General features: G+C 37.8%; 1 protein-coding gene across 1 annotated transcript in view; it reads right to left on the reverse strand.

The window, feature by feature from the left end:
* Nucleotides 1-6,853: 6,853 nt before the first annotated feature.
* Nucleotides 6,854-17,370, reverse strand: part of LOC121099779 (zinc finger protein 420-like) — a 39,027-nt gene continuing 28,510 nt past the window's right edge. Inside the window, 2 exon segments of the mRNA XM_040631742.1 lie at nucleotides 6,854-9,399; nucleotides 9,401-10,401. Of these exon segments, the coding sequence (XP_040487676.1) occupies nucleotides 9,208-9,399; nucleotides 9,401-10,401 (1,193 nt within the window). The 3' untranslated portion in view covers nucleotides 6,854-9,207.

The following is a 17,370-nucleotide window of genomic DNA, read 5'->3' on the forward strand; positions in this document are numbered from 1 at the left end:
ATGGTCACGAAGACCATTCTTAGGAGGTGAGTCCTGAGCTGAGACCCAAAGGATGGGAAGGTATCAACCCCAGAAAGCATCGGGCAAGAGCTTTCAGGCAGAGGGAACAGTATGTGCAAAGCTGTAGCTTATGTAAAGAACAGAAAACAGACCAGTGTGGCTGGATCAGAAGGAGGGCGGGGGGAGGGTATGAAACAAAGTGAAGCTAGAAATAGGGAATGGCCAGATTATGCTGGGCTTTATTTTGTTTTTTAAAAATATTTTATTTATTGATTTGTCACAGAGAGAGAGAGACAGCGTGAGCACAAGCAGGTGGAGTGGTAGGCAGAGGGAGAAGCAGACTCCCTACAGAGCAGGGTACCTGATGTGGGGCTTAATTCCAGGACCCTGAGATCATGACCTGAACCGAAAGCAGGCGCCTTAACTGACTGAGCCACCCAGGCGGCCCACAGTGGGCCTTATAAGGGCAGGAGTTTGTATTTTATCTCAAGTACAACTCATCGAAGGGTTTTAAGCAGGGAAGTGACATGATTAGACTTGAGTTTTCAAAGATGACACTGGCACTGTGAGCTAGACTGCACCGCAGCGGGATGAGAGGAGCACTAGTGAACGCCCTCGCACATCTGTGTGTGTGTTTCTGTAATCTGGATTTCTAACAGGAGGAATCTCTCGGTCAAGAGGTAAGCACATTTTACCTTTAGATACGAATCCAAATTGCTTAAATATCACCTCCTTGCAGGGCCCTCTAGGACCCTGCCACCTAGGTATGCCGACCTCCAATCTTTACTTTTTGGCACCCCATTTACTTTCTTCTTAGCAGGTGACAATGATATATAAGATCTTGTGTTTATGTTATCATCTGTTTTTCTCATGAAGGCAGGACTTCGTCTTATTCCCCATTTGACTTAGTGCTTCGGACAGTGCCTGGCACAGTAAGTGAAGATTTACTGACTAGATAATGGCCCTCCAAAAACCCTGCACAGACTTATACTTTCAGCAACACTATATGAAAGTCTGGTTTCCGGGGCGCCTGGGTGGCGCAGTCGTTAAGCGTCTGCCTTCGGCTCAGGGCGTGATCCCGGCGATCTGGGATCGAGCCCCACATCAGGCTCCTCTGCTATGAGCCTGCTTCTTCTTCTCCCACTTCCCCTGCTTGTGTTCCCTCTCTCGCTGGCTGTCTCTATCAAATAAATAAATAAAATCTTTAAAAAAAAGAAAAGAAAAGAAAGTCTGGTTTCCAAATTCCTCAACCAAGAAAGGATATTACTACTTTTTTTGGCAGGGAGAGGAGGCAAATCTAAATGACATTTTGATATTTTGGTTGTTTCTTTACATTTTAAAATTAAAACTACAGTGACGTATCTCTAGAAACTAATGAGAACGGCAAACCCTGGAAGAATTCTCATACGTTGTTGGTGGAATGTGAAATGACACAGTAGATTTATACGACGGTGAATGAAAAGATCCAAAATTAAGGAACATCACAAACTTAAATTTGAGAACGCTGGAGGAGAAGAAAAGAACCTAAGAGTTCACAACAACAAAAGGTCACATGCAAAATCAGATGGCATTCTTAACAAAAACACTAGAAACTCAAAGATGATGGCAAAATAACTTCCAACTCGTGAAAGAAAGGGATTTTTAACCCAGGGTTTACAAAATCCAGCCAAACTATCAGTCAAATGTAGGAATAGGATCAACACTGTTTCACCTATGAAAAATTGAACATATTCACTTCCATGAATCCTTGATCGAGAATTTTCTGGAGGAAGAGAGTCACAAAATGAGGAAGGAAGTAAAGAAAAAAACGATGTGGACACGGGATGATACACAAGAGAAGCAAAGGGAGACCTGCGGATAATGGGAAAGGAACGTTCTAAGACAAGAGCAAGTACCTGACTGGAGAGGGAGAAGAGCACCAGGATTGTGTCTCCGAGTTTAAAAGAAGGAGGAGGAGGGGGTGGGAGGAGGAGGAGGACGATAAAAAGGAAGAGGAGGAAGAAAAGGAATAATTAAAAGGCTATTTACATTTCCATCACATAATGAATACATAAAATAAAACTACAAAACAGTAAGTAACTCTAAGGAAATGGACGTTTCTGGAAGAAAAGATGTGTAATAACATTACACTACAAAGTTCCAGTATAAGTCATGCTGAGAGGGACCAAATAAGGTAAAGCCGTCAGCGCAGCCACCTGTCGGGAAGCCTGCGCGCCTAGCCTGATATTCATGTTCTGCGGACCGCAAGTAGCCCTGGACCCGCTGGATTCTCGCTCCCCTGGGAGCGGGCGCACAGCCACCAGCCCCGTGGTACACCTGGCTCAGTGGGTAGTTGACGCATGTTCAGCTCCGCACTCGGGCAGCAGGGATTGATCTGTAAACCGACAGATGGATCAAATGTATCGGGCTGTGCACGTGCTTCTGAGCAGGGCTCGTTTTGCGGGAGGGCAACCCATTGGGACAATGGAGCGGGTGCAGGATATTCGCACAATATGTATGTCTGCCATTCCTCGCTTTTCATTTGGATATGATGTTCCCCAAGTCCCATGAACAGGCAATTGCAGTGGACCCACAGTGTGTAGAAAGGAACTCAGTGAGACTCAAGAAAGGGTAAGTGTGTTGTAAGTACAGGTGCTGACGGCCAGAAAGAGGCTGAGCTTTCTGCTCCAATGAGAAACTCGTTTCCATCTCAGCATGAAGGCAGTGGTGTTGTAAGAAATACAAATGGTACCAAGGAACCACATCTTACCCTTTTGCTTTAGAGATACATCCCTGCATTTACTGAGGCTGAAAATTATGACAAAGACAGGAAAGAAAATGTGGCATAACACGGAGTTTCTTTTCTCGTGGTCCTTACTCACTCATCAGGAAGCTGGAGGGAGAGAGCGTTGGTGGAGTGTGCACATGTCAAGAAAGGGTGTAAAAAGTGAGTTCGTTTTGTATGGCATTTTTCTACTGTCCTGGGAGAATGAAACGCATGTGCATACATGAATTACAAAACCCAACTGGCTTAATTTTGGTGATTCTACATATGTGTTGAATGCTGTTTATTGCATTTAAAGCCGACATTGCACTACAGGAAGATGAAAAGAAAAAGTTATGCTAATAATTGATAGTGAAGACCGGAGAAGGGGAAAAACAAACAAACCTATTTTATTGTTGTACCTTTCAGGGCACATTTTTCTTCTTTTTTTGCACAAGGATTCCTGACTTTTCATTTTGCACTGGGGCCCACAAATTAGGTAGCCAGCCCTGCTTCTGAGGTCCAGTCCCCTTGAATTTTTCATTAATGTCTTCTTGTTTCCTTCTCCCTCCCCGCTTTGCCTCAATTACATTAACTAGTGGTTGTCTAGTTTCTCCCCATTTTTTCCAAAGAATGAGGATTCTAACTTATTTGCTAGTTCTACTGCCTTTCTATTTTACACAGCACTAATATCTACTTTTATTTTTATTCTGTCCTTTCTTTGTTTTATCTTGATGTTTTTATGGGCTTTTTGAGATGGGAATTTAATTAATCTCTGTTTTCTCCCATTCTAATTGACACGCCCTACAGTCTAAATTCTGACTCCCTATCCACTGCCACGCTAGCAGAAATCTCCACGGCCCTGGGGTTCCGTGTTAAAATGAGAGGCAAAATCTTTTTCCAGGGGGCCAATCGACAGTTACAAAAAGGCACGGTCCTGGGAGGTTGCAGTTGAGGCTGGTGGCCGCTAGGCGGAGACAAAGCACGCGGGAGTGAGGCCACTCCTTCTGGCGCGACCCGAAGGGGGTCTAATTAGTTGTCCACCAGACTTCCGGAACGACTTTAGCCCCCCACCCGCTCTTTTCCGTCCCTCTCCCCCACGGGGCCCTCGCCAAGCCCTGGAAATGGGCCAAAGAGACCAGTCGAGATACCTCTGCGGGCGCCGGGAAGAAAATGGGGATCCAGAAAAGAACACGAGGCGGGGCAACATGCTCAACCGAAAGGAGACTGAGGCCACCAGAGCAGGACAGCAGGAGGGCCTGCGATCAGCTCTGCGGTGTGCCCGTGAGCACGTGTGCACGTGAGCGCGTGTGCGAGTGCGTCCACTTACCGGGTCCTCTGTCTCTGGCGAGGAGGATGAGGGGCCTCCGAGGCCGAGCACTTGGTGGTGGGATTGCAGGAAGGTGGGATCGGTTTCAAGGTCTTGTGGGCTTAAATGAAGTCATCCAGGGCTTGGCACAGGCGCCCAAGGGAGCAGGGAATGGGCAGCCAGAGCCCGGGTCAAAGAGGAAATCACAAGAAAATTAGGAAATGTTCAGGTCAGTTAAATGACAATAAAGACGCGTCATATCAAAATCTGTGGGGTGCAGCTAAGGCAGCGTTTAGAAGAAAATTTGTAATTTTAAATACTTTTTATGAAAGAAGTCTAAAAATCAGCGCCCCAACGTTTCACCGTATGAGGCTTGTAGAAGGGCAAGGTAAACCCAAAATAAATAAAGGAGGTGGGTGCTGCCTGAGGGCTCCACCGCTCCCCTTCTTTGGCCCCCTCGTGCCGCCCTGTTGGGGTGCTGGCCCGGACACATCCTCTCTGGAGGCAGGGGTGGGTGGGCGCATGGCATGCTGGTGGGTTAGAGGGCGTCCTGCCTGGGCACACTGGGATAGTTCAATTAAAGCCCCAGTCCCACAGGACGGTGGTTTCTACCAATAGGATCTTTTCAACTGGGGCTCTTTTCACTTTGAGAGGAGTAAAATGGAGAAGCACCCAAAGCAACTCTCTCGAACCCTCCCGGCTCAGGCCTTCCTCACCAATTTCTCTCAGTGTGGTTAAACATTGATTTTAAAAAGACAACTTAGGTGAGACGCACAAGCTTTAACACTTCGTCAAGTAGCCAGTCTCCTTTTGGAGAACTGCAAAATGGGGCAAAAAGCAAAAAGACTTTATAGCATAAAGAACAAGGAAGAGACAAATAAAAAATATCTAATTGGCTGGGGCCACATAGACAATCTTGTTTCAGGTAAGAAGGCCCAGAGTTGGCTTGGCGTTTGGGGATTGGCTGACGGAATAAACTGCATTTCTGTCAAATGGAGCATTTACAGGGACATGAACATTATCTAAATTTTTTGCTGAAGAGCCCCAGGAGCAGCTCCATGTTGGGTCTAGAAAGTTATCTCAACAGTGCTCCAAAGGAGAATGCTGAAGGGAAGGTTATCAGGGCACACACCTCCGATTCAGATATAACTAGAAAAACAAAAACAAAAAACAAAAACAAAACAAACCCAGAAGAATCTAGTATTCCAGAAACTCTAGAAAATGAAAGGAAAGCAAGTATATCATATTTCAAGAATCAAAGAGGAAGGAAGAATATTGATTTATCTTCCGCTGGTGACGATGCCTCCTCAAATTGCTCCAATAAGGTTTAAGAGACAAAATTAACAAAGACACAATGGTTATATTTTCTGAGTCATCTAGAGATGAAGGCTGCCAGTGCCTTCCTACCAGAGCAAGTAGAAATAATATTTCAGAATAGGAAATTCAACTTCTTTGATGAAATGGCGAAATTCCTTCAAAAATACAACTTAGCAAATCTTTCACAGTATTAAACAGAGAACCTGAAATTGAATGATATATTAGAGCACTGGGTAACTGTGGATGAGTCCGTTAACTTTAGCACCTTAATTTCTTATACTATTTAATTTAGCAACCAACAAGTGTTTGTTCTCCTTCCTGTATATCTAATCTCAAAGGTGTAACCTTTAGTAAGGGTCCTTCACTGCTATCACGGTTACATTTAATCTTGTTCCTATGTTTCAGGTTTATTCTTTTACAATCTTTTTTCCCCTAAAGCAATGTTGTTTGCTTTTTCCATTTTTTTGGTAATGATTTGGAGAATGATGCCATAATTCTATCAGCGGTTATAATAAAACTTTTTCAAAACTCTTCCTAAATTTGTGTAAAGTTTACCCAGTTGTGATTGTGCATTTCAAGAAAACTTCAGACTCCTGTCTCACAGAAAACTATCACAAAATGGCATTCACTTACTCCTCCCTTCTGAAATTTAATTTTATGTATGTTATGAGGTAATTATTTTCCCAAATTAATAGCCATTCAACTCAACATCATTTAATGACTAGTCCATTTTTCCCCCTACCATTTTAGGATGCTACTGTTACCATAAATTCTCATATGTTTTTCTGTTTTCTATTCTCCAGATCCAATGGTTTCATCTGCAGTGTACCAATTATTTTGTTTCCTACAGACGACTATTAGAATTTCTTGGAGGGCAAGCCCCATATGTTGTTCCTAATTTTTAACATTCTTTTAGTTATTCAAATATATTTAGTGTGCTAAATTTTATTTTAAAATCCCATTGAATGACAAGGATGATGAGACAATTAAATGTGGGAAATAGTCTTTTCAACAAAGGTGCTGGGATAACTGAATATCCACATGCAGAAGAATAATGCTGGACCCTTACCTCACACCATATACAAAAAGTTACCTCAAAATGGATCATAGACCTAATAAGCACTAAAACTATTAAACTTTTGGAAGAAAATACATAACTCTTCAACTTTGGGTTACACCAAAGGGACAAACAATAAAAGAAAAAAATAGGTAAGCTGGACTACATCAAAATTAAGACCTTTCTGCTTTAAAGAACATCAAAGAAAACCCACAGAATGGGAAAAAATATTTGTAAATTATATATGTAAAGGTTTAGTATCCAGTATAAAGAACTCTTACAACTCAATAATAAAAAGACAGTAATCTAATTTAAAATGGACAAAGGATCTGAACAGACATTTCTCCAAAGAAAATATACATCTATATTTATTAAAATATTTATGAAAAATATACCTATTGTATATTTGTGGAAATATTTATGAAAATATACATATATTTTTACAGAGAAAACAAGTGTTGGTGAGGATGTGGAAAAATAAGAACCCTTGCATGTTGCTGGTGGGTTTGTAAAATGGTGTAGCTGCTTCAGAAAATAATCTGACATTTCCTCAAAAAGGTAAACACAGAGTTAACTTGTGACTCAACAGTTTCACTCCCAGGTATATACCCAAGGGAACTGAAAACATGTCCACACAAAAATTTATACGAGTGTTCACAGCAGCATTATTCACAATAACCAAAAAGTGGAAACAACTGAAATGACCATCAACTGATGAATGGAGAACAAAATCTGGTAGATCCATACAATGGAGTCTTATTTCACCATAACGAGAAACAAAGTACTGATACTTGTTACAACTTGGATGAAACTTGAAAATATTAATGCTAAGTGAAAGAAGCCACAATAACATATTCTGTTATTTCACTGATATGAAAAGGCTAGAGTAGACAAATCCACAAAAAGAGAGTAGTTGAGTGATGACCAGAGGCTGGAGGGAGGACAATAGGGAATTACTGCTAATGGGTATGGGGTTTCTTTATGAAGTGATGAAAATGTTCTGAAATTAGATAGTGGTGATGGTACCACAAGTCTGAATATGCTAACAACCACTGAATGGTAATTTAAAAGGGTGAAATTTTTGGTGTGAGAATTATACCTCAATAAAACTGTTCTTTTTAAAAATTCCATTGATTTTATTTAAATATACAAATCAAAGATAAATTTGAAACAAATGGATCTCTTTATACTATTTTTCCAAATATGTTTCTTCATTTATTACATTATTCTGTGTTCTTCTGGAAAGATTTGTCCTATAAACATCTCTTGATTTTCTTATTCCTGGTATTTTTAGATTTTTTGTCAATATTGTGACTGTCACTTTTTTCCACATTTTCTATTTTTCTACTTAAGATAGCTTTTTACTTACGCACTGTTGATAAATTATGTATCTCCACTTTACTAGTTCTACTAGATTTTCTAGTCACCAAACATACCATCTCAAATGATGTTAGTTCTTTCAAATATTACTAGCTCATTTTTTTTTTTCTCTTACTAAATTATCTGGGACCTTCAGAACAATGCTAATAGTATTGACATCAAACATCATTTCTCATTCCTGTTTCTGGTAAGAATGCTTCTGGCTATTCACAATGTTTACATAGGTTTCTGATAAATAGCCTTTATCAGCTAAAGTAAGTTTCCTTCTGTCCCTAATTTTAAAAAAACACCAATCCCTGTAGAACTTTGCCAAATATTTTTATATCATCTGTTAAGTATATTCTCTTTATTAATGTACATTTCTACTTTTGAACTAGTTTGGAAGTCCTATGATAAATCTCAGTATTGATTTTACAAACCTGCTAGATTTGACTTGTTAGTCGTTGAATTAGAAATTTAACTTCCCTTTTATGTACATTTACCTTCCTTTTCTTATGGATGTTGTTTTTTCCTTTTTTTCCCATTGTCCTACTTGCTAGAATTTGTCTATTGGCTTATCAAACATATTTTTGTTCCTATGTCATTAATGTGTACTTTTATATTTATTAATGCATTTTTTATTTTCTTTGGTTTTATATAATTATTCTATTTCCCTTTTTTGGTAATGTAATACTTAATTTATGCCCTAATTTTATTATTTTCTAATAACTGTCTTTTTTTCTCTTTGGACTTATCCTTTAACACAAAAGTTACTTACAAAATTATTCTGTAATTTCTAAATAATTTTGTGGTGCTATTTTTACTTGTTCATGTCTACTTTTATCTCATTGTGGTTTTAAAAAAATGGGAAGGGCTTGAATATTTCCCTTGGGGAGAATTTGTTGAGATTTTCTTCGTAGCCATATTTTTTAATGGACCATATATATACACATATATAAAAATATATGTATATATATTTTAATGTATACATTTTTTTAATAGACCATGTATATATTTTTTCCAGTATTCATGGAATATTTTTTAATGGACTATATATGACGTGCTTTGGCAAAAAACTATATATATATATTCCATTAAAAATATTCCATGAATACTGGAAAATAATGCAAATTTCTCTGTGGGGGAAAGTATTCTCTTATATGGCTATTAGACAAACTTATTAATTTAAAAAAACTCAAACCCACTAAAAAGGTGTTTAACAGTGAAGAATAACATGAGAATTACTACAAGGATAAAAGATGATATATAAACAATTTTCATCATCCCACTAAAACTTTTGTGTACCTGAAAAGCCTTTATTTTAAGCAAATATATACATTTGTAATAAATTATTTCTAAAAATAATTTTCTAAATATGTTTTTAAGAACAAACCAGTTTGGGGATAATCCCATTATAACTTTTTATCTGAATGATAACACATTTTCAGGATTAATTGCAAGAACAATGCTTTTTCTCAGCATAAACAAAGTGAGCAATTTGCCTAAAGTTTTGCTTGCATTAACAATCCTAGGGTTTCTTACCACCGAGTTTTCAGATATAAGTGATGACCTACGGCTGCAAGCTTCCCCACATTCATTACTCTGATAGGATTTCATTTCTAAAATGAGTTATTTGATGTCAAATTAAAGAAGCACTATGACAGAAAACGTCACTACATTTCTTACATTGATAAGGTTTCTCCCCTGAGTGTGTTTGCTTATGTTTAGTAAGAGCTGAGCTTAAGCTGAAAGATTTCCCACATTCATCACACTGGTAGGGTTTCTCTCCTGTATGAGTTCTCTGATGTCGAATTAGTGATGTCCTATAGCAAAACAGTTTTTGACACAGATTACATTGATAGGGTTTCACACCAGAATGAATTTTTAGATGTTCAGTAAGGTGTGTGCTTCGGCTGAAGGTTTTTCCACATTCCTTGCAAACATAAGGTTTCTCTCCAGTATGAGTTCTCTGGTGTTCAGTAAGATGTGCACTCCGATTGAAGGCCTTTCCACATTCATTACATTCGTAGGGTTTCTCTCCAGTATGAATTCTCTGATGTTGAATGAAGGCTGGGGTATGACTGAAGGCTTTTCCACATTCATTACATTTATAGGGTTTTTCTCCGGTGTGAGTTTTCTGATGTCGGATTAGCGATGTGCTATGGCAAAAAACTTTCCGACATTCCTTACACTGGTAGGATTTCTCCCCAGAATGACTTCCCTGATGTTCAATAAGATGTGTGCTCCGGCTGAAGGTTTTCCCACATTCAATACATGCATATGGTTTCTTTCCAGTATGAATTCTGTGATGTTGAGTAAGTGCTGAAATATGGCTAAAAGCCCTTCCACATTCATCACAAGGATAGGGTTTTTCTCCAGTATGAATTCTCTCATGATTTCTAAGGGATGACCTATGACTAAAGGTTTTTTCACATTTGTTACACTCATAAGGTTTCTCCCCAGTATGGACTCTTTGATGTTGAATAAGATTAGTGCTCTGACTAAAAGCTTTTCCACATTCATTGCATTCATAAGGTTTCTCTCCAGTATGTATTCTTTGATGCTGAATAAGATTAGTGTTCCGGCTGAAGGATTTACCACATAGTTTACATTCATGCTTCTCTCTCATACAAATTTTCTTATGTTCCATTAGTACTGAAGTATGGCTTTACACTTAAATTGTTTCCAGAATAAGTAAGGTTTGAGATAAAAATGCATCCTTATTTCTAATAAATTATTTTCCATTTATGAGTTGCCTTTTAAAAAAATCAACTGACACAGACTATGCTTTAAGCTTCTATCATTTATAATTATGTCATAATTGTCATTAGAAACTCTCAGTTGTTTAAAGAGAGTTGAGCTCAGGTTAAATATTTCCCCAAAATTATTATATTAATGATCTTCCTCTTTAATTGAGTGTCCTTATAATTCGGTTTTACTAGCATTTCTCAAGTTGGTTATCAAATTCCAATTCTTCTAATGCAAAGTTTTAGGAACTATCATTTAGAAAAATGTCTAACATCATGCCATGACACTATTCTTTTTCAGAAGCTCTCTGCTTTGGAGTTGGTGTTCTGACTTTGGATATAGTATCCAGGATTAAGGAGAAGACAGTATCTCTTCTCTCTGGAATATAAAAGGAAAAAAAAACTCGCTCATCAATTACAGAAAAAAAAGTATAATAGAAATAAAAATGAACCAGTGCTATGATGAAACAAAAGATTATACAGTATAGGTCCTGATTAATATGGAAACTTGAAGAAGGGAAGGATTAATACAGATAGGTAGAGCAGAAGAAATGGAAGCACTGCGACAAAATGCATAGCAAAATAAAAAATAAAGACACAGAAAAGTACATGACATGACAGAAAGTCAATGATACTAATTCAAATGAATGTTTTGGAAAGCAGAGGTTAAAAAAATAAGAAAGGAAAAGTGAAATGTGACTGGATAATAAAAACTCTGACCAACACAGAAAATTCAATGCCATACAGTAGGAGATAGGAAAACTAAAGTTTTCTGTCATAATAGTAACATGATAACTATGAAATGTTTTGGATAAAGATGTTTGTTAATTTTATTTAAAGTGGATAATGAAAGAATAAGGCTTCTGAATTCAGCAAAAAGTATAATATAAATGATATGGGCCTGGACTGGGATAATACTGTAATAATTTAGTGTAGGAGTAAATCTAAAACATAAAAAGGAAGAAAGAAAGAAATTAAAAAACAATACTGACACTGACTATGGGGAGTTTTTACAAAATGAAGTTTATAAAGATACAATAGTTTCTAGCCAGTAAGTTTGGAACTAATGGTCATACTAATTATGGTACTAACAGAGGAACTAACAGTAAGTACCCTAATAGGTACTAATGATAGAAATATTGAAGGAAAAGGAGGCGACTTAGGGTAAGCTGGTGATTTCATTTTTCACCATATTGAGTTTAAAGTGATTTAAAGTGAAGTGGGACATTTAAGTGGAAACAAGACTCAAAGCAGGAAAAACTATGGGGACAGAATGCAAATGAAATACTGGGACTGAAAAAAACAATTCAGGGAGTTAATGGCATGGGAGGACTATGAAGATACCAGAATGCATGGATTCTTTGAGAAAAAAAAATAAACAAGTAGAAAATAAACCTTAAAAGCACATGCATTTGTGTTAGGGCAAAAGTGAAGCTATTTAAAAAGCATTCGCAAAGGGACCAGAACAAAAAAGAATCTACCGATATCACACAAGCAAAGAAAAAACATCAAATGCAGCAGAAAGTCCAACTACAGAAAGGACTAAGAACAGAGTGCTATCAAGAAAGAATTCAGGATTCAGGAGTGTCTTCCAAATAATGTTAGTATAAAAACAGAAGATAAGAATCTACTTCACAGACAACAGCAGAATAGGAACTGAGGTTGTTAGCTACAAGTACGGCAAGTCCGGTAATGAAAGGAGAGAAAGGTGGATAAAAATTAAATTGTTATGCAAGGAGTACTTTTAAAAGAAAAAATTTTGACTGTCGGAAGTTAGAACTGGGAATGACTAAATAATGAAATAATTACTAAACCAAAGTCCTAAAACCTTGATGAGTAAAAAAGAATGGAGTCTGGGGTATAGATGGAGAGATTAATTAGCAGTAGAAGAGCCGATATCTATTTCTCTGAGATCACAGAGTTATGTGAGAAGATGGATAAAGATACGTAGAAATGAAGTTGATGTTTGCCCTAGATGAACTCAGTTTTTGACACGGATAAAAGGGCCCTGTGTAGTGGGCACTAACAAACATTTCCAAATCTATCTTCTAGTACCAATATTGTTACTATTACCACCACAATGGACAGATGGACTGTTACTTACAAGGATTTCTAGCTATTTGGTTGTTACTTAGCTATCTGATTTCTTCTTGGTTAAGTGTTTTTGCGAAATTTCTCCATTTTTTCCTCTTATCTGTATAAATATGGTTCTTTCTTCTTGAAAGATAACATCCGATTTAAAAAGCTGATATCCCATTCTCGATTTAGGATATAGGCTTGGGTGTTTATGATGGATCTCACAAGTGTGTCCTAAGTTGTCTTCAGGAACTCTGAGATATAGGAATGGTGATGCGAAGGTGGCACAATAAAGCTATCCACTTACAGTGTTTTGAAGAAAAGACATATCACCTGTTTAAAAGTAAAAGAAATATCTTATCTCTGTGCACAAATAAAATAAAAAATCTCTGGTCCCCAAACTCAAAGCCCAGTCTCAGATAAGCACTTACAAAACATACTTTGACATATTTTGGGGGGAAGTCACTGTAATCTGTAGTAATTACAAAGCTTTACCCATCTAAGGAGACGAGGCCCCTATAATTGTCATCACATCCCTTACAGTGTCTGCTAATGATCTGGTTCTTTCCATTCTTACAAGGTAAAGTTCACTGGCACATCCTCCAGTGGCACTGGTTCCTAACACATCACATACCTACTCACTATAGGGTCACCTAGGCGACCATTTATGACAGAAAGAGTAAAGCTAAGAACTGAAAATAACGAAGTGCAGGGCTAGCAAGTTGTTCAAAAACGATTCACGTTCTAAGTAAAAAAAAAAAAAAAGTGGTTAAAAGTACATTATTTGGCACCACTATATCTGTTGTAAGTACAAAGAAGCGAGACAAATCTGGGAAAAATAAAACAAGATGAAATCAGAGAGGGAGACAAACCATAAGAGACTCTTAAGCATAGGAAACAAACTGAGGGTTGCTGGAGGGGAAGGGGGTGTGGGGATGGGGCAACTGGGTGATGGGCATTAAGGGGGGCACTTGATGGAATGAGCACTGGGTGTTATATGCAAATGATGAATCACTGAACTCTACCTCTGAAACTAATAATACACTATATGTTACTTAACTGAATTTAATTATAAAAGGAAACCCCCGCCCCAAAAAGGCAGCAAAACAAGAGGAGAGAACAAGAACATTGCAATATGTGAAGGAATAAGGGTGGAAATTTTTCCCAACTGATGACTCAGAGATTCAAGAAGTCCCAAGCCATAAGCAAGCTAAAAACAAAGAAAAGTACATCCAAGGATATCGTAGTCAAACTTCTGAAAATCGGTGGGGAAAAATCTTAAAACCAATATAAGAAATAGGCATGGTAACTTCAAAATAGCAATACTCTGCTCACTTCTCAGCAGTTAAAGAGAATTAACTGAAAATGCATCTATCTGGATGAAGAGACTCAATATCTTAAAGATGCCAGCTCTCTCTTATCAGTTAAAGGTACCCTCCCAAACACGCTGAGGTCCTAACCCCCAGTACCTCAGAATGTGACCTTACTTGGAAAGAGTCAGTGCAGATATAATCCAGATGAGGTCATACTAGAGTAGGGTAAGCCCCTTATAAGTCATGTGAAGACACAGACACACACGGAGTACACCACATGGCAATGAACGCGGAGACTACAGCTATGCAAGCCACCAGAAGCGAGGGAGGGTTCCCCCACAAGTTTCAGACACAGCATGGCCGTGTTGACACCCGGATTTTGGACTTCCAGCCTCTAGAACTATGGGACAATACATTTCTGTTGTTTTAAGCCACCCAGTTTGTAGTACTTTGCCATAGCAGCCCTATGAAATGAATATGCCTCCTAATTTTACTTAGAGAATATGTATTTTTGAAAAAGAAAAACAAAATGAGGCCAACGGGGGATGTGTCCATACTTCCTATCAAAACATACAGTAGGTTCATTAAAACAGGGTAGTGGTGACACAACAACAGACAGAAAAAATAATAAAACAGAATAATGAGCCTAGAAATAGGCCTATGCTTTTTAGGGATTTAATGCATGATAAATGTAGCATTTCAAATATTTGGGGAAAGATGGAGATTCGATTAATGATCTTGGGACAAGTGGCCTATTCATTTAGGGAAAAAATAAACTTAATACTATTGCCTTATAAAAATAAATTATTGGTGAATTAGAGTGAAACATTAAAAATAAAACTACAAAGTAACCAGAAAACATATCAGAGGAAAATTTTTATAATCTTGCAGTGGGAAAGTCCTTTAAAAATGTAAAACCTGGAGGTTATACAGGAAAAGACTCAGATCTGACTACACAAACCTACAAGGCAATCAATGAAACTAAAAGAGAAAAGTCATATTGGCAGTAAATATTTGCAACTTAAAACAAAAGGATTATGGGCTGTATTATATAGAATTTTTACAAGTCAATTAGGAAAAAATATAATGCAATACAAATGTGAGCAAAGGAAACAAACAGTAAATTTAGAGAAGAAAAACAAATGGCCAAGAAATGAAAAGATTTTCAAGCTCACCTTTAATCATGGAAACACAAATTAAAATAAGATCTCATTTTTCAAAATCAGATTGGCAAAAATGTTGAAATACAGATAATATCCAGTACTGCTTAAGTATGTGGGGAAATGGGTGCTCTCATATACCATTAAGTGGGTGTTTAAACTGTAAGAGTCTTTCGGGGAGAGGACCTTTTTTGAAAAGGGCACTTATTTATATGTATTAAAGTTTCATTACAATCATACCAGGTTCGTGACAATAATTTATCTTTGTTTTAAGCATATATTTTAATAATAATTATGTTACCTGCAAAAATTAACCCATGGCATACTATACTCCATCTATTATTACATTTATTATGCTTCAGTGTTCCACTTTCAATGTTCTGTTTTCCTCCCTAGAGTATAACCTTGAGGCCAATGACATTGTCTAACTTACTCGTTTGTCTCTAGCGCCACACATAGAACCTGGTATATATGACACATCCATTAAATATTTCTTGAATGAGTGAAGACTTCTCTTGATTCCCAATCCAGTGGTCTCTGTACAATAGCATCCTGCCAGTTAAACCAGCTACCTTAAAGAAGTGTGACTTAAGACACTATTTTTCCCTATGTCTCAATAGTCAATCAAGGTGTACAGACAGCATTACGATACTACCGTAAAAAATTCAGAATTGAACAGGATTAGGATCCTAAAAAATCATCTACTCTGTCCCCCTTCCTCTATGCAGGCCTATCTAGAGCTAAACCATTACTAATTACATTTTTCAATCCAGCATTTATGGAATGTCTTCTAACTGCAAAGGAAGTTTAGAGTTAATGTTTCCTGTGGTCAACTTTCTTATTTCTTTTTTTTTTTTTTTTTTAAGATTTTATTTATTTATTTGACAGAGAGAGAGACAGCCAGCGAGAGAGGGAACACAGGCAGGGGGAGTGGGAGAGGAAGAAGCAGGCTCATAGCGGAGGAGCCTGATGTGGGGCTTGATCCCATAACGCCAGGATCACGCCCTGAGCCGAAGGCAGACGCTTAACGACTGCGCCACCCAGGCGCCCCCAACTTTCTTATTTCTGAGCAAGGACTACAACCACCAATTTTTTAAGAGCCCCATGTACTCAGTAGGGCACATTTTAGATGTTTCAGTGAGTACTTGTTGATTAATATTCTACAAACTGATATTTATTCCTTTATCAGCTTAGTTTCTGGAAGCCTGCATCTCAGAACTCTAAACCATACCTCTGCTGTTGTTGCTGAATCTGTGAGGTTTCTGGATCTGAGTAGCCAGACAGAACCCATGACAACCCCCCAAAAAATGTCATCATAGACCCTGTCTTTCTTACTTCCTAGTATCCTGGTGACCTGACATCTGTCATTAAAACTCCGTGTGGTTACTATTTTCTCAACTCAGAACCATCCCCACGATTAGCCAGGCAAAGATGTGCGACTCTCCTAATCTTTGCCATGTTCCTCAGATCATCGAACTGTGAATTCTTTGTTGTTGTTGTTTTTTTCAGGGCTGACTCTGATGTTGATAGAGAAGTAAAGACAAGAAGGTGAACACAAGGACCAGATGCTAGTGGCTTTTACTTTCTGAACCTCACAAACGATGTCACAATGTCAGGCATTTGAGCTAGAAAGAGGCTCAGGAAACATGACGACCAATTCCCTAGTTTGCCCAAGACACAATTCAACCAGCAGGAATGAAGTAACTTGCCTAAGGTCACACAGCTGCTAGCACTGTAGTCTCTCTCCCATTCTCAAGTTCAGTATTATTTCTCTCCATTTAAAAATAGTCCAAGCACTATTTATGAAAAGAAAATGACAAGAATGACCAAAAGTATATTTTGAATTATCAGTCAAATCCAGAGATAAGAATTATTAAAAATCAATGGTTTAGAAGTCTGTAGCAATGGGCTATTTAACTTTTCCTGAGTTTTTCTAAAGACAGGAATACATGATAAATTAATTGTTTAAATAATGATGACCATAACAATGCATCCGTTTTTAATCAAACAGACAGCAGTAAACATTTTTAAATGGACAGCCTCAAGGTTGACACTTGCAACTTGAATGCCTGTAAAGCAAATCTCCATGCACAAATGACAATGGGATCTGTACACAACTGAAGTGAAATCACTATGCATTTCAATGGTTTAAGCCCAAGTTGAAAATATAGATTGCAGAGCTTTAAGAATTGGCTAAGATGTCTTGTCTTTTCTACGTTTGAAATAAACTAAACTGAAAATGAGACATACTTGGAAGAGAAGGAAATCTTACACATTTAGCTCTGTTCC

The sequence above is a fragment of the Ursus maritimus genome, unplaced genomic scaffold (assembly GCF_017311325.1).
Source record: "Ursus maritimus isolate PB19 unplaced genomic scaffold, ASM1731132v1 scaffold_17, whole genome shotgun sequence".
NCBI classification, from domain to species: domain Eukaryota; kingdom Metazoa; phylum Chordata; class Mammalia; order Carnivora; family Ursidae; genus Ursus; species Ursus maritimus.